The sequence below is a fragment of the Aquila chrysaetos genome, chromosome 17 (genome assembly GCF_900496995.4).
Source record: "Aquila chrysaetos chrysaetos chromosome 17, bAquChr1.4, whole genome shotgun sequence".
NCBI classification, from domain to species: domain Eukaryota; kingdom Metazoa; phylum Chordata; class Aves; order Accipitriformes; family Accipitridae; genus Aquila; species Aquila chrysaetos.
In genome coordinates this window covers 932,542-956,202 of record NC_044020.1, presented here as the reverse complement: position 1 = coordinate 956,202, position 23,661 = coordinate 932,542, and the positions used below count along the sequence as shown (strand labels likewise).

The 23,661-nt window shown below is 41.1% G+C and overlaps 1 protein-coding gene across 1 annotated transcript; it reads right to left on the bottom strand.

Annotated features, from left to right (window-relative positions):
* Nucleotides 1–183: 183 nt before the first annotated feature.
* Nucleotides 184–23,391, bottom strand: ST13 (ST13 Hsp70 interacting protein). The gene is made up of 12 exons (XM_030041558.2): nt 23,170–23,391; nt 18,140–18,197; nt 16,800–16,869; nt 16,620–16,690; nt 15,998–16,064; nt 15,341–15,425; nt 13,206–13,316; nt 11,721–11,823; nt 8,248–8,364; nt 7,513–7,576; nt 5,176–5,276; nt 184–865 (listed from the first exon to the last, which is right to left on the bottom strand). Exons 1-12 carry the CDS (start codon nt 23,277–23,279, stop codon nt 737–739), a joined length of 1,086 nt encoding a protein of 361 aa, XP_029897418.1. The 5' UTR covers nt 23,280–23,391; the 3' UTR covers nt 184–736.
* Between the last annotated feature and the right edge of the window lie 270 nt (nt 23,392–23,661).

Sequence of the window (23,661 nt, the reverse complement as noted above, 5' to 3'; positions counted from 1 at the left end):
CTCTGCAATACATACTTCATGCCAGGTTGTGCAAAGGATAGGACCATACCTTTGCTGCACAATTGTGGTGATCAAAACATTACATTATTTGCAGTACTGCCAGAAGTTCCAGTGTGTAACTAGCTAGCATGGTTATACTAATAATTTTAATAGCTATATAAAGTCAGTCACCCATTTTAAAAAAAAAAAAAAAAAAAAAAAAAAAAAAAAAGACTGGTATTTGCAGACAATTGTTTTATCCAGTTAATTCTTCAGACTTGTCCCATCTTTGCTATTTGTGACTAGGCCAACTTTTCTGTCCTAAGGGGATTAAGACCAACTTCAACTGTTAAAGTTCCTTCCCCTTTGCTCACTGAGAGTAATTTTAAAAAAAAAAAAAAAAAAAAAAAAAAAATCAAAACAACACAACAGCAGGTTTTTATCTTACACTCCTGGAATATTATAATTTCTTACCAGAGTGTTCATTCAAAGGAAACTGCCTGCAACACTTATAATAAAAAGGTTGCAACTCTTGGACTAGGAGGGATGGTTGAAAGTAGGTCATCTGAATATAATTTGAGTGCTATAAACCAATCATTGAATAAAGTCAACACTTGGGGCTAGAGAGCAGCTCTCCTTACAACACCCCATTTCTCTTCTTAAGAGGATCAGAGGTACAATGGTTTGTTTTATTGCAACACTGGTTAGCCAAATCCAATCCTTCCCATTCAGATATGATTTTTAAGAACCAAGGATTTTATGGTTTACTGCCAAATTTGGCAGACAATTTACTGATGAGATTCATGACCTTGGGATTGTTCTGGTACTTGGACATATTTGCTGGGTTCTGGGCAACATCTTGGAACGCAACCATAACTTCTGGATCCTGCAGGACAAAAAGCAAAAAATTAGGGCATTTATAAAACAAGTCTACAAACGTTAGTGGTTATTTGGTTCCAACACGAATCTAGTCTTGCTCAGCTTTTAACATGGCAAGACTAGATTAGAGTTTTGGGCGAGAGGCCTCTAAAGAGAACCAAATTATATAGTACATGTTGTTAACACTGCATCAGTAAACACCAGAGTCATTACTGACCTTGTGACAGTAATAACTCAATGTGTGAGAAGGGGGATAAGGTAAGAGTTCACAGGAACCAAACACAGCCACACCTACTGGATTATTTGTATTCAGGCATCTTCAAATGCATTTTGAAGGAGGCAGGAGCTGTCTGTGGCATGCCCGATAGGATAACCCTCCGAGCAACAGCTGCTGCTCATCACTTTCAACTCTTTTCCTTCTAGCAGCAGAAACTTTAATCTGCTGAACTGTGACCAGATGATGTGGCAATGTTTGGCTTTTAAAAATGCATCTAATTCTCAGTTGTTCCCCACCTCCTCTGAGAAATCACGCTTGGAGGGGAACCTTGTTATCTCTCATCACACTACTGTGTTGCAGTTGATAAATGTACTCATATACACAATGAAGTCAGTGGTCAAAAAAATAACTTCATCTTCTCTACTTAATATAAGAAGCATTAGCACTTTTTTTTTTTCCCCTATACTTCTAGTACACCTTTGGCCTCCATTGAACTAGAACTGGTTTTACTCATTTTACATGTGTATGTTTTGAACAGTGCCCTTTAAGAATTAATCTGTATAGACCAATTTCACATCTCAGCCTGCAAAAATGTTTCTATTATAACTTCTGCAAAGATTCAAAAGTCTTCTTTAATTCAGCTGAAGTGCAAGCAGTTTATTACATCCAATACAAATCATCTGCATTATCTGTAATTTCATCTGCTGTTCTCCCTAGCACATTTAAGTAGTTTCACTGAAAGATACAGTCTTCCCTAGACTTCTAGCCCATTGCTACCACAGCTGTATCCTCTGGAAATCACGAAAAACCAACTGGTGTCGTCAGAGCTGCCTATGCTACACCACCACCATCCTGTGTCTATTCTAGTATCAGACAGACAAAAGCTGTTTAACAAGTCTGATCCAAAATTGCATTTGGTAGGTGTGGACTCCACTGAAATCACCCACATGGTTGAGTCACGTTTTATACATGTTGGGAACCACAAGTCAAATCTTATCTTTTGTTAGAAGGATTTACAAGTGTTTCATCTCCCTCACAAAAGGGAATCTGCAAAGTCTAAGAAAAATAGGATGCTGAAGTTCAGAAAACAGACACTAGATATATTTTCTCCACTTTACAGGATTCCTATGCAAAGAAAAAAAGCAGACTTTCACAACCTCAAACTTCTTGTATTTTTTATTTCAAAATAGGGCATATAACTATAAAGATTGTGTCATGTTATTAAAGCTATGTTTTCACCTGTATATGAATCTGGAACAAAAAGCTGAGTTAAGCTGAGTCACTGGTTTGTGTCAAAGCACACCTAAATGAATGTTAAATATCCAATTTTATGCTATGTGTTTTATGGTCCTATACATTCACAGCAAGTAAAATATTCTGTACTTGTGCAACTCCCTGGAAGCCCTCAACCTTAGACTGTGTTTATAAAAATGTTTAACACATCCAAGGTTTCACATTGATGAGCAATATTATCAGAATAAAGTTTAAGACTGAGGATATCAACATTTCCATAGGGAAATATTTAGTACATAAGGCAGAATGGGAACCATTGTATAAATGGCATTAGTGAAACATTCAGTTTTGTAATGCTCTAGTCTTTAGTTGCAGGAGGTTGAAAAATACTTTGAAGGAAAAAAGAATAGTGGTAACTTTTTCCAACTTACACATTTTGGTGGAAATCTGGGTCTAACATATGACTACATGTCAAATAAGGAATCCGTACATTCGTCTTGCACATCGCTCCTTTTGAAAAGGACTTATATTTGACCCATGACAGCTCTCCAAAACACAAACATCACCTTGTGTCTGGAGAAAGCAGCTGCACATGCAAGACAGGAAATACCACAGAACCCTCCAGACAACCAAAGCAGTAAAATAAGAGAAACACACGTACAAAAATTTCAGCCAGTTCATCTGGAGACTAGAAAGCTCAGGGGCAAATGAGCTAAAACAACATGCATTAGAAGTCATTGCAAAATGTCACAACTGCTACCGTTAAGAAGCTATGAAAAGAAATGCAACAGAAGTTTTGCCACTCTGGAGTCTTTTTTTATGTAAAAGACTAGTTAGCAGCCACAATTCAAAAAAAAAAAAAAAAAAAAAAAAAAAAAAAAAAAAAAAAAGAAATATCCTGAAGACAATATATCTTCAGGTAACAGAACCTGAAATCTTCATCAAGAAACAAGTTTTTATACTAGTTTGCAAAGATTCTTATCTTTATGCCAATGATGAGCAATGACTTCTATAAAGATGTCCATAGGCAGCTGTATCTGGTTCTTTGGTTGCTTCTACAGATGACAAGCTGAAGTTGACAGCATAACTGGTTTTATCTAGCTCATGTTCAGGCACACACACTTGTAAAGGTTTACTGAGATGTTAACAGACTCAGGCATATTTCAATGTCAGTTCATGGAGAACACTCTCAAAGATGAGATGATAGTTACTAAGTCTAAACAGACTGAGAAGGAGGTCTCTACTCTCAGAATACTCCAGTTTCAGGAAGAACTCCTCACTATGAAAAGCTTCTACATCCTGAGAGTTAAAATAGTATCTTAAGATTAGCAATTTGGGAGAGACTTTTGTGATGCAGTATCTTCAGACTTTTTCCTAATACCTCAGATAACCTGTGTAAGAGCTGCCAGCTACCATTATCCATCAACATACTCCATAGCTGCACTGAGCAGAAGCCAAGCAGTAGAAACTACTGTCTTTTAAGACTAGAGCTTACACTGCCAATTCAGAGAGGACCAGACCATAGTCAGTTGGACATTTTAGGAAAAGGCAGCAGTGCAGACACAGGGAAAACACTGAATAAATCATATCTAGATGTAAGGTTTGTACAAAGAGGTCAGCAAGACACTCAAAAGCTTTGCTGACAGGTTCTACATGTTAAAGCCTGCCTGCATTATCAGAAAAAAACGCCAACACACATCCTTGCAACAGAGTCCTACAGTATGTTGGGGTATATATAATCACCATGTAGTGGAGTCTTCTCACAAGGCATGTGGCAAGCGCTTAATATTTACCTGAACCTCAAAGCTCTGTTTTTGGCAACTCCAATTTCAAACTCCTGTATTACAGCATAATTAGCCAGGTAATGAATACAACTACAAGTCATGGGCTTTTTTTGGATGGCTTGCATGCAAATCAACATTGCTGACTCTGGCAGCCTAAGGAAAGGTGTGTTCCCAAACACCAGCAACCATTAAGGGAACCCTTAAACTTTTACGTGAAAAGTGATGCCAGCTTTGCAATTACAGGGCATACCAAATAAAGGTCCCTTGTGATGCTGTTATTGAGATGGGGACCATAGCTGTTCAATAAGGTGAGAACACCACGTAACTCTAGTTTAACCACAGCAATCCAGAAAGAGCAACAAGACACTTTTATACTTGATCATCTTAGTATGCAAATAGTACTATATAGCTCAGATTTTTCCTAGCCCACCTGCCCGTAAAACTGATGTTGTCAGATATGTTCTATTTAATCTGCTGGAATACTTTTCTCGTGGAAAAGTAGGCATGACATGGAGCAATTAATCAAGCCCACTGGGGAAGTAAGCTCTCTGAACATGAATTTAGAAAATGCCAGATGCAGAACTATTCTGATACTAGTTTGCTTCTGGCAAAAACCAAACACTTAATCCCCTAAGAGAAAGGCAATTCTCATCTCAATATTATTGTAATAAATTCTGTTGCAACAATATTAACAATCATTTTTTGTTTGTGCATAATTATCTTACCACAATGCGTGTGCATTCAAAAAAGGAGCAAGTGAATTATACCGTGTGGAAAATAACAACTCGAGAGACTCAAGAGATGAATAACTCTATATAGCACATAGTTTTGCTTATCATAAGCATGTATGGGTCTGGGGGGAGGGTGCACATCTTTAATTAAGCTCCCATCACAGCTTGAAAAATAGCTAACATTGATTCCAGACAGTCTGGTGCCACACCCACAAGGAGAGAATTTCACAACAGAAATAAGCAAGCATCCCACTGCTATCCAGAAGGTCACATCTTTCTTCCTTCCCTTAGCTCACATGCACTGTTCTTCCCTCCTTCAGAATGTTTAGCTTTGATTTTAACAAATACTCACCTGCATGGCCGCAAGGACTTCTGGATCACTGAGAATCTCGTTGAGACCTGGCATACCTGCCATTCCTGGCATACCTCCAGGCATAGCCCCAGGAAATCCACCTGAAAATCCAAAAAGAATGCATGATGAAAAACATTTATTCATCTATACAAGAGGCTGAGAGAGAGACCAAGACATACTTCCTTTGTTACACCTCTAAAGCAACATCTTCCATAAGGCTACAGCTGGTTCGCTGAACAGAAAGCAGGGTCTTCACCTTCTCTTTCTGTGAAGGCCTACATCTTATTTCATCCATGTTTTTAACCCAATTCAATAGGAGGCTTGTCATGAGTTCCAGCACCTTGTACACAGATGCAGTTATTTTTCTGGTTAAAGCAGATAGGTCTCAAGCCCAGGAACATAAGCAGTCTGAATGCCTGGGGTGAACAATTCAGGGCAAAAGCAGATCAGTAGCAGTATGTCCCAGGCACATTCCATGTTTGGCAAGAACTTTCGGTTTGCAGAAATTGTACACCCCCCCCCCCCCCCCCAAAAAAAAAAATCCCTGAAACAAAATGCTTGAGGTTCTGTTTCTGAATCCTTAATCAGCAGCTACCCCAGCTGTGCTGAGCAGGGTAGACACGGTCTTCATTTGGTTCCCCTGACAAGCTGATCGGGCTAGAGTGTGCACACAGCCTACCTCGACTACATCTCGATCTTCCAAGAGCATTAGTACTTACTCTTGTTTCTTCCCCGTTTATTGCACCCAGAAATAACATTGAAAGCCTGATTTTTGCAGAACTGTTCAAGGACAGCTTTTCTAGAAGGTAAACTGCACTACCGCCTTTGAGAAACTATTCTGTTCAACAATAGCTTGCAACCAGCACAGATTTCCCTAGTATTCAATCCAAATTTTCAGCTTTAAAACTACTGTGCTTAAGCAGAATGGGTCCAAGGCACCCTGGGTAATTTAGAAAACATTTTTATACTAGTTTTGCAGCACATATTATTAAGCAAATACTGCACCTTTGTTTTCTCAGACCTAAATCCTTTCATTCCATTATCCACCATTACTAATTTCTGTCTTCCCTACCATCAATCCCTATCCAGCATCAATCCTCTTTTAGCAGAAAGAATCCCATCCCTCTTCCCACTAGTGCTCAAACAGTTCTGTAGACAAGTGTGATTGGCTCTAAGACGGACCCACCACCAGCCAAGGCCAAGCCAATCAGTGATAGTGGTAGCACCTCTGTGATAACATATTTAAGAAGGAAAAAAAGTTGCAGGGCACACAGAAACAGCAGCCGGAGAGAGGAGTGAGGACATGTAAGAGAAACAACCCTGCAGACACCAAGGTCAGTGAAGAAAGAGGGGAAGGAGGTGCCCCAGGCGCCAGAGCAGAGATTCCCCTCCAGCCCATGGTGAAGACCATGGTGAGGCAGGCTGTTGCCCTGCAGCCCAGGGAGGTCCATGGTGGAGCAGATATCCACCTGCACCCCAGGGAGGACCCCACGCCGGAGCAGGTGGGTGCCCGAAGGAGGCTGTGACCCCGTGGGAAGCCCGCGCTGGCGCAGGCTCCTGGCAGGACCTGTGGCCCCGTGGAGAGAGGAGCCCACACTGGACCAGGTTTGCTGGCAGGACTTGTGACCCCGGGGGGGACCCACACTGGAGCAGTCTGTGCCTGAAGGACTGCACGCTGTGGAAGGGAGCCACGCTGGAGCAGTTCGTGAAGAACTGCAGCCCGTGGGAAAGACCCACATTGGAGAAGTTCATGTAGGACTGTCTCTTGTGGGAGGGACCCCATGCTGGAGCAGGGGATGAGTGTGATGAATCCTGCCCCTGAAGAGGATGAAGCAGCAGAGACAACATGTGATGAACTGACCATAACCCCTGCTCCCCTGCGCTGCTGAGGGGGGGTAGGTAGAGAATCCAGGAGTGAAGCTGTGCCCGGGAAGAAGGGAGGGGCAGAGGGAAGGTGTTTTGAGATTTGGTTTTATTTCTCATTACCCTACTCTGGTTGATTGGCAATAAATTAAGTTCATTTTCCCCAAGTCAAGTCTGTTTCACCCATGACGGTAATTGGCTGAGTGATCTCTCCCTGTCTTTATCTCAACCCGCGAGCCCTTTGTTATATTTTCTCTCCCCTGTCCAGCTGAGGGGTGGGGGGGTAGTGATAGAACGGCTTTGGTGGGCACCTGGCGTCCAGCCAGGGTCAACCCACCACAACAAGTTCTAAACTTCCTAAAATATTTTTCTCTCTGTCTTGAGAACAAATGCTATAAAAACTATGGTTGTAATATTCCACATGGAAACAACAGCCACCTCTACCACAGGTATGGGTGCTTAAAAATAAAATACCTGGGAAGCCACCTGGGAAACCACCAAACTGCGCTCCTCCTGCCTGCCGTCTTGCTTCTTCCTCCTGCAGATGAAAGCACATCATTCCACACAAAGCAACGGAACTGCAGCCTGTTTTCTACTGCTCAACTAGTTTTAGGAGAAAAAAAAATAAATAGCTGAGACTGTTTCAGGCAGGTAGGCTTTCGCAACAAACAAAGCACTTCACTATGTACAAAACCGCTGACAAGAAATAGCAGTGGCTACTCTTACTTTAGTATGTTTTTACTGAATATGAACTGTATGATTTGTTTTAGCTCCTCAACTTACATTTTTAGAGTCAACTCCCACGCCCAACATATTAAAATATATCAGTAAAGCATGACGAAAAAGCAAGCAAACTGTGTCAGGAAGTGAGGAAGAGAGGCAAAGTATTATCCTGAATTTAAAGCCTCCCACTTCGGGAGCTGTAAGTAAAAACTATTCTGGTACAGTCACACAGTAACTGACTTCTTGAAATACAGGATTAGTAGAGATTTCACAGTCTGTTTTTGTCATAAGCAATAAAAGCAGATACAGTACAATGCCCTCTTCTTCAGATTTCATTATTGGTCAAGTAACCAAGACAGAAATCAGCTCTCTAAAATTTTATTCTAAGACTTAAAACAAAAGTAATTCTTCTCTGCAATTCATTTTAAGCAAAATAACTATGACACTCTTCAAATTATTAAGAAATATTAAAGCCTAAATATTCACCCTTTGCGCTCTCTCATGCTCCTCCCGTGCCTTCTTCACTCTTTCCATTCTTTCTTTGATTTCCTTTTCTTCACGCTTCCGCTCATATTTTCGGCGGTGCTCTGCAATTTTCTGAGCCTGTTACAATAGAATACCAAGATTTCATATAGATTTCTAGCATATCACACAATGTATTTCAATACAAAATACATGTAAGCATAACCATCTGCTTTTACCACTTCTTAAAAACAAGGTCTGATTTCAATTCCTAAAAGCCCCTTTGTTTTAGGAGCCATTTACTCCTTCCCCTCTATGACAATCAGTTATTCATGTCTACTCAGCCCTAACTGGATTCACCAGAACATGCACTCTAGTATACTTTTTTGCTACAGAGCTCTGGGACTTCACCATAGTTAGAACTTAAATATGTTATCATTCCATATCCCTATGTGCTTTTATGCTGAAATATTAATTCCTCCAGGGCTAAAACCAGCAACTGCCCCAGAAAAGGGAATTTCCACTGGCACAACCAGGGGAATTACAATTCCCCTTGCACACAAACACTTTTTGGATAGTCTTACTGCTGTTCCAGATGCCTTTGCAGCATATACAGCTAGACATAAGCAGACCAGAGAATTCCTGAACCAAACCAAGACAGGGCTGGTGGGCAGAAAGTTTGCTTCCTATATGAGCTGCTTCTCAAGTCTATCAAATCTGCAGCCCCAACAGAAGAGAGTAGCTAGCAATGAACTCCCCAAGGCTCCTCACTCGGTGTTCTGTTGTTACAATGAGCACTAACTGTAGCACCGCTTTCCTGAAACCAGAATGTACCCTTATATAGCATTGCAAAAAACAGTTCATGATTTCACAAATTGTGTATGACGGTTACCCTGTAACACTCCTGTAACTAAAAAACATAGCAAAATCAAGGTTCAAGAACAGAGATACTAACTACTGCTACAAGGGATACTCTTCTATTCTTTCAGAATACTCTTTAAATGAAGAAATGATTTTATAAGTAGTGAAGTTTCAATACAACTTATTTTAGCTAGGAGATAGTCATTCCACTCCACATCATTCTTGAAGTACATCTGCCAGAGAAAGCACACTGCAGGCAGCAAGACTGACTGATATTGAATGTAGTACACATTATCAGAACCTTATGTTACAGCCATTCAATAGTGCATTAAGAGAGAGGTAAGTGTTTTGGTTTGTTTTCTTTTTTTAATGAAACATGAAGAGTTTTCAAAGTTTTGATTTTCATTGTTTCTAAGTATTTCTCAAAATGAACTAAGCATTTTTAGAATTTGACTCAGACTTCCAGCTGAAAGCGCTACAAACTAAAAAGTGCTAAGAAAGCTGCAAGTGAATAAATTAGGTGAACATATCATCTTCACTCATTAAAAATAAAAAAATCACCCATTAAAAGATCATATGTTTTTCCTTGAGCTACATACACAAATTCCCATACAGTTGGTAACTACACATCAATACAGCACAAACATACTCTGCTATTTCTGTGCATGGGCAGATTACCTGGGAAATAATGCTTGGCTGAAGGGGAGCTTTTTAAGTATACCTCTTATAAAAAAGGTTGAGACCTAAGACCTAGTTACATTTACCATGGATCAATAGTCTCCAATACAGAAGACTAATAGGTTGCAAGATGGTTTCCGTTGTTGTTTTGCTGGAGACAGTGTCTTCTACAAAGACATGGTAGGAAAACTGAAAGCTGAAGCTATTAGACACAGGAATGTTTATGCATGTGGTGGGTGAAGTTTGGCTGGCTCCCAGATGCTCACAAAGCCACTCTCTCACTCCCCCTCCTCAACAGGAGAGAAAATAAGATGGACACGCTCTGGTTTGAGCTGAAGACAGCGAGATCACTCATCCACTACCATCATGGACAATACAGACTCAACATGGGGAAGATTATTTTTAATTGGCAATAAATTAAATTAGAGTAGGATGATGAGAAACAAAGACAAAACTAAAACCACCTTCTTCCCAAACCTCAACTTTGCTCCTTTGTTCCCCACTCTTCCACCTCCGCCCCCCACCCCGAACGGCACAGGAGGATGGGGGCTGTGGTCAGCTCATAACACTGCACCTCTGCCACTCCTTCCTCATCATGCTTTTTTCCTGCTCCAGCGGGGGGTCCCCCCCCACAGGATAAAGTCCTTCACAAGCTGCTCCAATGTGGGTCTTTCCCACAGGCTGCAGTTCTTTAAGAACTGCTCCAGCGTGGGTCCTCCCCATAGCGTATGGTCCTTATGCAACAGACTGTTCCAGCATGGACCCCCATGGACTGCAGCTCCTGCCAGAAAACCAGCTTCTGCATGGGCTCCTCTCCTCTCCACAGGCCACAGTTTGTGCCAGGAGCCTGCTCCAGTGTCAACTCTCCATGGGCTGCAGCTTCCTTCAGGGCACATCCAGTTGCTCTGGCATGGGGTCCTCTACAGGCTGCAGGTGGGTATCTGCTCCACCGTGGACCTCCATGGGCTCAAGGGGGACAACCTGCTTAACCATGGTCTTCTCCACAGACTGCAGAGGAATCTCTGCTCCCGTGCCTGCCACAGCTCCTCCCCTTTCTTCTTCACTGATCTTGGTGTCTGCACGGTTGCTTCTCTTGTATTTTTTTGTCTTTACTCCCCCCTCTCACAGCTGCTGTGCTGCATTTTTTAACCTTTCTTAAATATGTTATCACAGAAGCACCACCAACATCACTGATGGCTCAGCTTTGGCCAGCAGTGGGTCTGTTTTGGAGCCACCTGGAACTGACTGTCTGACACATGGGCAGCCCCATGTCTCTTCTTACAAGAGGCCAGCCCTGCAGTCTCCACCTCCCCCCAACCTTGCCATGTGAACCCAATACAATGCAACTGCTGCAAGCTGTGGTCTGTCAACCACTTTAAAGGAATATGCAAAACAGATGAAAAAAAGCCTGCTATCAACAGTCTTACATTTGTTATACAAAAGTTCTTCCTTAGAAGAATGCTGGAGTCAACTGCTTGAGAAAAGCTGAAAACCAGTCTTACAGAGATTACGCTGCCCTCTTGGGGTAGACTAATGAAAGTACAAATCACAGCAAAGAATGTTTCCTTTGTAAAATGTGTTTAGGATGAAGCTTTGATCAATTCAGAAACATCTTGGAAAAATCCATTATCAGCATTCTCTTGCTCTTCTGAATGTTTTTAGTCTAGATTCTAAAATTCCTGTCAAACTTCAACTGCTTCAGATTCTGCTGTTAAGATTTTAAAAAAGGAACCTACTATTTCATAGTTCAGTTACATGCCCAGCCCCAGAGACTCAATTTCTCTACACACAGCCATAAACAGCTGTGATTGAAGACAGAAGTATTTATAAACTCAGTTTGAAGTGTCAGATGACACATGAACACATTCCCACAAGACAATACATATTGGAAGAATTTGAAGGCAGCAATGTCACTTGAACAAATAGAGGAGTGACCACTATTATGACTCCCCACTTACTCTTGGTTGCACCTCCTTCAGCATGGCGCTAGCATCTTCATCATAATCCAGTTTACAAGCTAATGCAAGATCATGAGCAGCCTCCTCCCAGTGACCCAGAAGTCTGGAATTCAGAAGACACCAACATTCAGAAGGAAATAAACAAACTGAACTCTTACAATTCTTCAAAATATTTACAACCATGCAGCATTCAGTATTTTTACCTGCAGCTATACGGACTTACAGAAGTTTGAATTTAATAATCATGGTGTTTTCTGTAACCTGCACACTATGATGCCCTAATTAGGATACTTGCTTGCTTCATACCCTCACAGTAACTTTCACTTTAAGTAACAACGAGGGGAAGCCCCCCCCCCCCCCCAATCAACTAGTGTCATTGTTTGCTATAAACAAGAAGGGTCTAACAGGGAGAAGGTACCCTACCTAAACACGTGAGGCACACTAAAATACTCTGCACTACTAGGCACATGTTCAGTGTAGAACTACACATTCAGTGTCCTGTACAGTTCTACACCACTACTACCTCAAGCTTAAGTGGACTCTCTTTACTCAGCACTCAAAAACATCCTAGCTAACTGGATGCACCATGTCTTAGCTGAAGAGGTCATACAAGCTACTGCGTGCACTTCTTCACTACTCATTTATACAAACTCTTGAAAAATTTAAGAGAATGGCGGTATTCCTAAATGGTCAAAGCAATTCTGCTTACAGACAGCTGTTAATCCAAACTATGCTCCAGTCTTCTCACTCTTAGGTTCCGTGACATTTATTAAAACTGTAGAAATTAACAAACTACTCTCTGAACACTCTTTAAGATGCCTTTTTTATTTTGGTAAGTTCTATTAGCACTTACTCCTTCCACTTTTATACAGACCATAAGAGGTGTCACTTTATTTTGGGGGGGCTAATTTATTGTCATTTAAAAAAAAAAAAAAAGTTGAAGTTTAGCTGGGGGGGATGCACACTGGCCTAATGCCATTTTAAATACTTATGCTGTTTGCTTAATACCACTCTTCAATTGCAACAAATGGTTCCCCTCATAACTAGGCAGTTTAATTTACTATGTAAGAGAGCTCTAGGATTTAATGGAATAAGGGCAGCAGAAAAATGTTTTAAGAATTATAGGTTAGTAAATAAAAACTGAACCAAGGGAAAGCAAAAGACGTCCAGACAACTAAAACCCAGTCCTAGAACTTTCAGCAAATGATTAGAAAGTGATACACAGAACAGCAGTAAGCCATTAGAAGATATGTTTAAAAAGAGAAAAGACAGTGCCAGAAGGACTACTCAAACTGCCATCAATAAATCACCATCATCCTCCCTTTCCTGTAAGCCATACACTCAGCACAATGGTTTCTTGGCTCATGGCTACTGCTCTCAGGTACAAGACAGACAGTTCAGAGACACAGAGGAGAGAATGCATAAACAAAACTGTTCCCCCCCAAGTAAGTAAAGACAATATCAAGTACAGGTGCAGTTCATTACCTATGCGCTTTCCCCCTCCATTTATAGGTCTGTGCCGAGTCAGGATTAATCTTGATGGCTCTGTCACAATCTCTAATGGCAGCATTTGGCTTCTGTAGTTTCACAAAAACACTGTGGGAACAAGAACATTTATTGTACATATTGAAATACCAAGTTACTAACTTAAGCTGGAAATAATTTTGGATGAGTAACAGGCAAGCTAGTGAGATAATACATTGGAAGAGCTGACTTCAAAAAGATTTCGTAGTGATAATGAAGTCACTGAAATTTAGTTCCACCCCCACCATTGTAGGTGAATCAGCAAAAGCATTCATCGTTCAGACTCAAGCCTTGCCAGCAAGAATAACTTCAGCGTACAAGGAAAGGATGCATAAATGCAAAGGACAGTTCAGTTCCATGGTGTTTGGAGTCTACAGCCAACAGCAACTGGCAATTTCAACAAAACAATAATACTATGCATGCCATACTACACAGTCTTTAAAACAGTAAGACAAAGAAAGCACAAGTTATCATACAAGCTCCAAGGATCACGGCTAGAATCATCAGGAACTACAAAAGCAGATAGGAGATGAGTCATCAAAATTGAAAGAGGCAAAACATAACACAAACCCAGAAAGTAGCCCCAATCCCTTCTCAGTTAAGTGAAATAACTGCAAATTTTACAACACACAAGCATATCAGATTAACTAGTAGAGCAGTACTTTAGGAGGTTCAGGCATTTCAAATTAAAAATCTCTGAAGGAAACACTACAAAAACATTCCTGAAATGACAACTGCACTCTATACTCAAGATACTCCAAGTCAGAACTTCTGTCCTTTTACATCTACTTGGAAACAATTTATCAGCAATTGGAGTGCCTGTAAGTAACTTCATCATTAAGCAAGCAAAGTCACACATTCTCTTCCAGAAACAGAGCTGGACAATGTGTCAGGAAACCATCTCAAAGCTACACCTCACCAATGAGAGACATTCTGATGCTGCCGGCTGCCCAAAAACCCTAGTCTCCCAAACACACAAACACCCCAGAACCAAAACCAAAGTCCAGAGAAGTGGATTACACACAGCACTTGATCAGCACTGCTGTTATGCTGCAGGTTTTACAATATCCTAATATATTGTTTGCTTATTTCTTCAGTAGACCAAATTGAGGTAACTTTTAAACTTCTCCTAATGTTCTTATTTTTCATTGCTAATCCCAGTCCTGAGAAGATGTAGCAACAACAACAGTCTATTAAGGCACACAAGTGGTATTACATGCAAAAACTTTTTATATGGAAAGGAAAAAAAACAGCAAGGTGTGTACCAGCTAAGGTGTACTAGAATAGAACACTAGTTAATCACATGAAAGTCATCAAAAGTTGAACTTTTTAATTATACTTTGCTATGGAAAAGATCCACTAAACTATCAAATCATCCAGGGTGAAGGGGGGGGGGGGGGTGTAAAAGGAGGCCAAAAAAAAAAAAAAAAAAAAAAAAAAAGAAATCTGTGGGAACTTCTGCTTCTGCAACCCGTATGTGCCCAGCCTTCCTCAAGAATTAGGAAGATAAATATGTTTGTGCATTAAGCTAGGGTTACCACACATCAGATCTGACAGTGTTCCCAATGCATCATCTGCAGTCTGGTAGATGTAATTAGCAGTCAGGTGGTTATTGAATGAGTGGAGAAATAGGTGTGTCTTGTTCAAACGCAGGACTGTTGAACAGCAAAAGATCTACTTCACAGTGAATGAATTCATTTAGCAGGTACAACAGGGAGACAGTTTACATGATCCACAATTAACTTTGCATCTAAACAGGACGCAATTTCAATCATCATGTTAATCCCAGAATAAACTTCAGATTTTAGAAGTGTTTGTTATCCAACATTCTTCTAACTCAACATACCAAAAGCTCTATTACCATAATGCATTTTGGAACATCACTCTGTTACTTACTCTATTATCAAGATTCTTTATATGGCTGCTTCAGCAAATCTGGTTAATCACATATAAGAGAAAATGCACGAAGTGTACTTTTCTCTTTCCCTCATGTGGTTTAAGTTTACATAGATCCTCAAGTTGCCATTGTATTTAGGTTCCTTAAGGAAAATAACAGAACAGGCAGAAACATAAATCACTAGCTTATAATGACTCACCTTGCCCTCTTGGCATACAAGATGGCCAAACAAGGATTCAGCTTGATAGCATCTGTGAACAAGTCGACAGCCTTCTGAAGTTCACCTAAATACGAGTACCAGTAAAGTTTCAATCATTACGCAATGAAATTACATCCAAATTGCCACACTTGCCTTACAGGGTGTTATGTCCCTAGGCACTTCTTAAATGGAACATTATCAACAAAGCAAAATCAATTTCTTCCTCTTGCTATGCTACTGAAGTACGAACTCCAAAATTAATGCTGGAGGGGAGGAGAGACTTCTCCCAGTTAAATTTGTGCATTTAACTTTGTACGCAATCAAATAGGAAGTCACCTCCTCATTACACAGCTTTTCACTGCATTAAGACAAACCACTAGAGACACTAATCATAATATGCAGGGAAGTACTATAATGATCAATTTGTAATTAAGATGCTGCAGTACCTCATTCCCCCCGGCCCTGCCCAGAACTATAGCTACATTGGGAAGACAGTACTTAAAGAAGCTTTCATGTTCTAGATAGTTTTGGGTATCCAGCAGGAAGTGGGTCTTCTCTTCCTTGAAAGCATTCAAAATGGTCCAAGATATTTATTTCCTTTTTTTAATAACGACAACCAAACCTAATGTCCTTGAATATGTACTAAAAAAGTATCACCTTCACTTAGAGCATTTATTGCTTCAATCTTTTTCTCATTAGCTTGATCCATCATCTCTTCAGTTACCTAAGAAAATGAAGAAAATTAAAAATGCACACAAAACCCAAAAGCTTTAGAGTCCAAGCCAGAATTACCATGCTGAGACAGCACCAAAGAAGGGAGCTCCAGTCTTCTGATTCTAGAATCTTTGTTTTAATTTGCATTGAAATCGTAGTTCAAAAAAACCACCAAAAACCCCAAAAAACCCAAAAAAAACCCAACCAACTTTGCTTTCAGCTTGGAGACATTAGCCACCATTATTTTTAGCTAGAAAACGCTCAAAAGATAAGTTGAATAACGGCAGATTTCTACATATCTAGTTTTCATGGGCATTTTGATAAATTTTTTTAGTATTTTCTGAACTGATTTTCCTCACTGAACTTTCTGACAGACTCTAACCTCGAATAAGAAAAGACTGTGGTTTTAAGCCAGTAAGTTTTCTATTTAGGAGAAAGAGCCAAAGCAAAAGCTGGCTACTTAGCTAATACAGTACTCATCCCCCCTCAGCTGCTATCCTTGTCTAAAGTCAAAACCTCTCCCTATCTTTCCTACTGCCACACACATTGAAAACACCATGTTTACCTCCACATTTTCATCCCCCATTTCTTGAGGGTCATCATTGTCTGGTTCAATCACTCCCTCATTGTCAATTTCTGGGGGAAAAACAAAAAGCAAGATAAAGCTACATCTACAAACATAAAGAGGATTTCCAGAATCATGTTCAAATTGGTGAAATGGGTTAAAGTCATCTATTTTCCACACCTAAGTCACTCTCTTCACTTTCTGGTTCAGGTGATTTAACCGGCTCCTCTGGCTGTTCCTCTGCTTTGCCCTGAAAGAGAAATTTATTTGAAAGCATACATTATTTCTGACTGATATTCTATTCCCACTCTAATAAACAACAATGCATCAGAAAATCCAAAATTAATCTCCAAAGCATCAGATTGCTCTACAGCTAAACTTTTATTTTTAAGATACAAATCTTCTTTTTCCTCCTCTCACATTAAGTCTATCGTGCATGCAAATAATTCAGAGCCCAAATTCTGACCCATGAATGTCTATTATTGTCCTTTAAATTGTGTAATTTTATAATCAATCAATTCAGAACCAGTTTTGCCATGATTACTAACCAATGCTTCCAATCTTCCTGCCTTCCCTCACACATTCTCTGGATCAAAACTTCTCTCAATTTAAGACTATTAAGCTAAGGTCCTTTACCAGTGAACAATAAGCTGGTGTCAATAATTAAAATATTGTTTCCATTTGCCAAGGTCAGAGATTTTTGCCACTTATGCATACTTAGAATGCTTTTTCCAAATGTTTTCCTACCAGCTTCTAACTACATTACCAATTTTCTCTGAATCCCGTAACTTAGCACATCCTGCCTTAATCACAGACATAAGCTGCTTGTCTTCATACTCAGTGTCACAGACTATACTCACTACATACAGACAATCCCTCCATACGGTTCTAACTAGCCAGTAATTCCAGCATCCGCTGTCTTGTTAAATCAAAAAAAAAAAAAAAAAAAAAAAAAAAAAAAAAAAAAAAAAGGATTTCTACTTTTTCCAAAGGAATTTCAAGCTTGGGAAAATCCTGCTATAAATATCTACAAGCCAAATTTATTATTTCCCTTAAAACAAATGAACTAAAGACAACAAAAATCTCTTCCACAATACTGCCTTAAAAAGTTGATAGTTCACCTGTTCATTACTTACCATGCTTGCTAATATTTCTTCTCATGCAAGAATTATAATTTAATCCACTATGACTACAGAAGAGGTGCATAAACAGACAACGTGAACATAAAAAAAAGAAATCAAGACTTTGTTCAGCATTTGCATTGCACAGAACATCAGGCATTCAGGATTAGGGAAATGGAGCATGATAACACTTGAAATAAACTAGGAAGCCATCTGTAACAAGTCATCTACAACGTGCAATGGGCAGGCTTCAGACTGAACTGTCACACTCACTCACCCTAGCATATTCACCCACCCTACTTGAGTGAAAATTGACAGCAATTTTTTCCCCTCCTCCTCCTCAGTAATTTTTGCAGAGTCCAAATGTTAGTTTTCAATGATAAATTCTTCGTATCTCACCTTACTTGTCTCCTCTGTGGAGGTATTGGCTGGAGCAGGCGGTATTGTGCCTCCCATACTTTTCAGCAAAATAGAGAAGAGAAAAAGCAAAACAGTAAGATTATCAAAATAGTGACATGTATTTTACTGATTCAAATCCTGCTGATAATCTCAGCTTTTTGTTGTGACACAAAACATGATGATCCAATTCACTGTAAAAGTAGCAAATAAAAAGCACGCATCCACCATGCTTTTCTCAGTGTAACATAATGCACACACTGCATCTGTTGGCTCTTTCACCTAGAACTCCACTGTGACCTGTACTCATGCACATCACATAACACCCACACACCCTTTCTCACAAAGAAAAGCTGCCTCCTTGGCTCAAATGGATTTTCTCCTTAAAAATGTAACTTATGTTTTAAATCAGAACTAAATATTATTTTTATAGGTGTTACTAAAATTAGAATTATTTTTGGAACAGAGGTCAAACAAGTTAAGAGAACCATAATGGCCTAAAATGCTTATGCAACTAAAAAATTGCTGCCTAGAAAAAATTTCATTTCTCATGTATTGCAATATTCATGCCTTTCCTTAGCTACAAGTTAAGGAGCATTCTCCATATAGACAGCATTCTTTCAATATAGAATAAACTTCTATATTATATCAACTTTGGTTAGCAGCCAGAAATAGGCATAGGCTAAATTCTCCAGCTACTTCATATAATATCTAATCATACCTAATGGCAGGCTGCCACAAGGACTACCGTTCCCATCTACTGATAGCTTTCAGTTGCTCCTGCCATACGCGCTCCAAAGGGAAAAAACCATTTCTGTCAACTCAACAGGCTCGACCAACTCCTTGGGGCCCCACACAACTGGTTAGACACGATACAGGGGAGAGAAGGAAGTGGGCAAACAGGAGTGGGCAGGAGGAACTGGAAGGGTGCAGGACCATCTGCTTTCAGGAATTACTGCAACATAAAACTATATCCTAGGGGTGAGATCCTACAGCTTCTAAAGTCAGGCTGCTGCAGTCCCCTTCTCCCCTTTTTCCTCCCTCCTGTCACCAGCACCATCTCACAGTCAGGCCCCAAACTGGCTGAACACAAACCTGGATGGGGTGGGACAGGACAGGGACAGGGATGAATTGGGGGAGAAAGGGTAGAAGAGGGAAGAGGAGGTGGCAGGACTGACAGGTCCTGGCACAAGGCCCTAGAGCAAAAGGCAAGCAAAAAGCACTACACTGCCTCTAGTTTTCAAGGACAAAACTGTGGAGAAAAAATACCACAAGTTACAAAACCTGGCATCTTCTGAAGCTACTGCAAACATCTAGATGTGTCCCTGGAATGTTGACGTTGCTTAATCTAAGTTATACTGCAAGGACTAAACAACTGCAGTCTGATAAATTGTTACAGAGCTAGGCAAAAAAAACGCAGTACATGTAGTAGTAACTGTTCCTCCTAAAATTTTACTCTTGTAGGCTGACAACGGTGCATATAACTCTCTACCAGTCTGTAAATATCAAAGAGTTTTCTCCAGGACTATAGGGACTGTCTAGGGAAGCCTTGGAACTTTTCTTCTGCACAAAGGAAACTACAAATTCCAAAGCATTTTAGTAGTGCTAATAGCTAATATCCAGAGTAACACAATGCTCACAAGTTAAGATCCATCTAACGCTTGTTGACAGCACTTTTTTTTTTTTTAAATAAGACTCTTTCAAAACCTGGCTTACTGGAAAAAGACTGAGAACCCTCTAACTCAAAAAGGTCAGTAACATTCACACCTTCCAATTATGTACTTAAGAACAGCTCACACACAAAAAAAAAAAAAAAGCAGGAATCAAATTCTTGAGCAATTCCAAATTATCAGTCTCAAGATCAGCTGGTTTTAAGTCTGGTACATTGAATCACCTCAAGGCTGAAACAGCTTGGTCAGTTTCCTCTGCCCTCTTCACATCCCCCCGAAAAACCATCCAAGCTTAGAACAGTCTATAAGATATGCTTAACTGATACATATGCATGTTTTACAATATGCTATTGCATGAACTGCCAAGGCTAAACAGTTTCACTCCCAGTCCTTCATAATGTTTGTACAGTTATCCTCTTAGTTATCCTCCAGTTATCCTCTATTTAAACCAGAGTTACAATCCCAGAACAATTCAAAAGCAAGTTACGCTAAAACCCCTTAAACCAGTTATTTGATTACTATTAAATGCACAGCAAGGATACGTGCAAAGTTTGCAACGTATTTAACCTCAATGGTATACAGATACACAAGACTCTTGTAGGAAAAGGCAGGTAATGAGCTGTATAAATAGCACATATACACACAAAAAGAGATTTTAAATTAAACCTTTGTGCTAAAATGGAGTTGTGCGATTCCAGTAAGAACTCCTGGGAGCTGTCAGGACTCCGTTGCAACAACGACTCCATACTCCACTCATCACAGTGATGAGAAGTGCTGCTTTTATGACTTGTTGAAAGAACTGCTATTTTTCTGCATCCACTTTCATCAATGACAGCAAAATCGTCTTCAGAGAGAAACTGGATTACCATGAATTCAAAAGGCTCAAAATCTATTTGAGCACAACAACAACAACAACAAAAAAAAAGGGCAAAAAGCCCTGCTCATCAATTAAGAATTCTGTGCTTTACTTTTAAGGACTGCTGTTGTTTCTTTGCTCAATTGCAGGTTTTTGAAACACATTCCCTTTAATGATGCATTTCATAACAATTGAAGTCAAAATATTTGTCTTTTTATGCAATTATGAAAAAGCAGGCAAGACTAAAAGGGATGTTAAAACACTTTCCAAACATAATCATACACTAGCATACACTTTCTATACAGAGAGCATCTATATAGAAATTAAATACAACAGCTAGACAGAATAAAGGTGCATGAAAACAGATAGGACTTCAGGTTTGTGATGCAATATTAACAGCTAGTCAGAAATAAAGCATCCCATTCTGGCTTTATGAGCGGCTAGCATCATTTAAGTTAGAATCATTAGCTTTAAGGGGAGAAAAAAAAAAAATAAAATCAATCATCAGAATTTTAGTTGAAAAATTTAATGATGGATTTCAGTATCATTTAGTCATTTTTCTGTAATCACTCACAACACTACCTTGGTGACTAAACCTATGTCTTTTGGATTAATACACGTAAAGCCTGACAAGACATATAAGACTCATCTAGTTTATTTCCACCTGAAGCCAGGCCATGCTAAGTTTCAAGTAGTTTCCAAAGAGTGAGAAGACCCTATAAATGCACTTAATAGTCCTACTGCAAACAGCACTATTATGGAAGGGCAGAGGGGAACTTTGACATGAAAAGTAAATACCACTCCAAACATCCAAGCGTATAACTTACCCAAATATTTAGCTTAAATATGCGAGGAAAACCAGAAAACTTAGAAAGCTGTAGGAAGTTCTACTCTGAAATACTTCTTAACTTCTGAGATAAAGATATCCAGTGAAGATTTTACATGGAAAAAACATTCCACAGCTCAAAAGCTAATTTTTATACCTACAATACAAGCACCCTCCTATTAATCAAATACAAACTCTAAAAATTAAACTGGAAGTTAGAGCCCTCCCCATTAACAGGGGGAAGGTTAGAAATCAAATGATCACTTTTCCATTCCCTAATGCTTTCTTTGGCCAAAAGAAGTGAGTGTTCTTCCTCTCCCTCCCAAAATACTGTTCACACCTTCAGTGTGACGCAACAGAAGAACGGAAGTGACCTAGGGTGAGGCACTGAAGTCTTTTACACAGTAGCAAAAGGAACTACAGACCTGCAGTAGGATAAGATAGACAAGCATCTCCTCCCTAGGCATACCTGCAGCTACTATCAGTACTGCAAAACCAAGTGAAGTTAAACAGGAGTGGTTTTACAACCATGCTAATATTCAGATGCAGAAAAAAAAGTTTAAATGCCACTGCAAAAAAAAAAAACAAACCCAAATAAATAGTTCATTGTAGCCATTTTCATTATATGAAATGCCAGTATTTAATTATATATATATGCACACAAAGCCCCACTAGTTTTTCAACTAGTTGCAAGAACTATATAGCAGAAAGTACAATCGAAATACTTTAAGATTAACATGTAAAACAAATTTTCTAAAACAAATCCCAGTTTGTCACTAAATAAAAACCTTTTAACCTCCCCTTTCGTAAAAGGGTGTATCGGCAAGGACTTTCCTCACTTCTCAGATTTCTGTAGAGTAGCGAGGCTTTGCAGTTACAAAAGCCAAGCAGAGGTAGCCTCGCCGAACACGGGGCTTCTGTGGGTGCTCTGCCAGCAGCAAAGCCCCTCAACCCTTCTGACCTGGTGTTTCTGGGCGCTCAGGGTAGAACCCCAGGATGTTTTTATATGGAGAAGCATCTGCTGTGACAGGGCACCCGTGCACAGAAGACGATGTGCATGCTCCTCCATAGCAGGCGCCTGAAGTGCCTCGCAGGGGAGCGAGGTCTCAACTGCTTAGTACGTCAAGAGGCAAACCACATTTTGGCCAAGAACCGTTCCGCCTGTCCAACCGTCAGCTGTTTTATGCTTTCGGGTACCAGGATGTAAATCAACGCCACTCACCTCCCCACAAACTCGGCTCCTTTTTAAGCCTGGCTAGCCAACTCCGCTGCATTAATGCGAGAATTAACTCGCTAAGTATTACTCTGGGGCTTTCCAGCCTGGAAAGCTGAGCCACCGAGATGGCCGGCGGGCAGGCTTTTGCCACGGGAATAGCCGGAGTTTAAAACAAAAACAACAAGTCTTTTTAACGCTCGAGTTGTAACCCCGGCGCGCCCCGCGGCGGGGAGGGGAGGGGAGGGCGGGAAGGCGGCAGCGCACCGGAGCCGCTCCCCCGGCGAACGCCCGCCTAAACGGGACCGGCCTGGACCCGCACCGGCGACAGCCCGCACCCCCCCGCCCCCCAACCGAGCCTCACACCGATACTCCCCGCCCCTCCCCCCCCCCCGCTCTGTGGAGACCGCCCCTCCCCCCCCGCCTCCCCTCACGGCCACCTCAGCGGCGGCGCGGCCCGTGACCCACCTCTCCACCCACTCGCGGAGGAAAGCCAGCTCCTCGGTGTGCAGCAGGCCCGGGTTCTGCTTGCAGAGCCTGACGAAGGCCCGCAGCTCGCTCAGCTTACGCGAGTCCATGGCGGAACGGTGGTGAGGCGGCGGCACCGGCCGAGGCTGGCTGGCTGACTGACTGACTGACTGACTGACTCGCTTCCCGACCCAACCGCCGCGCGGCGCCGTGGAAACTTCCAGCTCGCCCCGCCCACCCCCGAGGCCCCGCCTCCGCCCGGTTAGCCCCGCCCACCCCAAGGCCTGGCCCCGCCCCCGCCGCCGCGCAGCGGCGGGAACGTTCTAGAAGCGGAGGTGGCCGCCGAGCGGCCGAGTCCCGCTAGGCGCGGCATCGCTCCCCGCCTCAGCGGCTCCCGCTCACTCACCCACCGCCGCCCGCTGCCGGGGTCCCGCCGTGTCTCGCGTTTCATCTCGCGTTTCATCTCGCGTCTCCCCTGCGGGCGAGACAGGC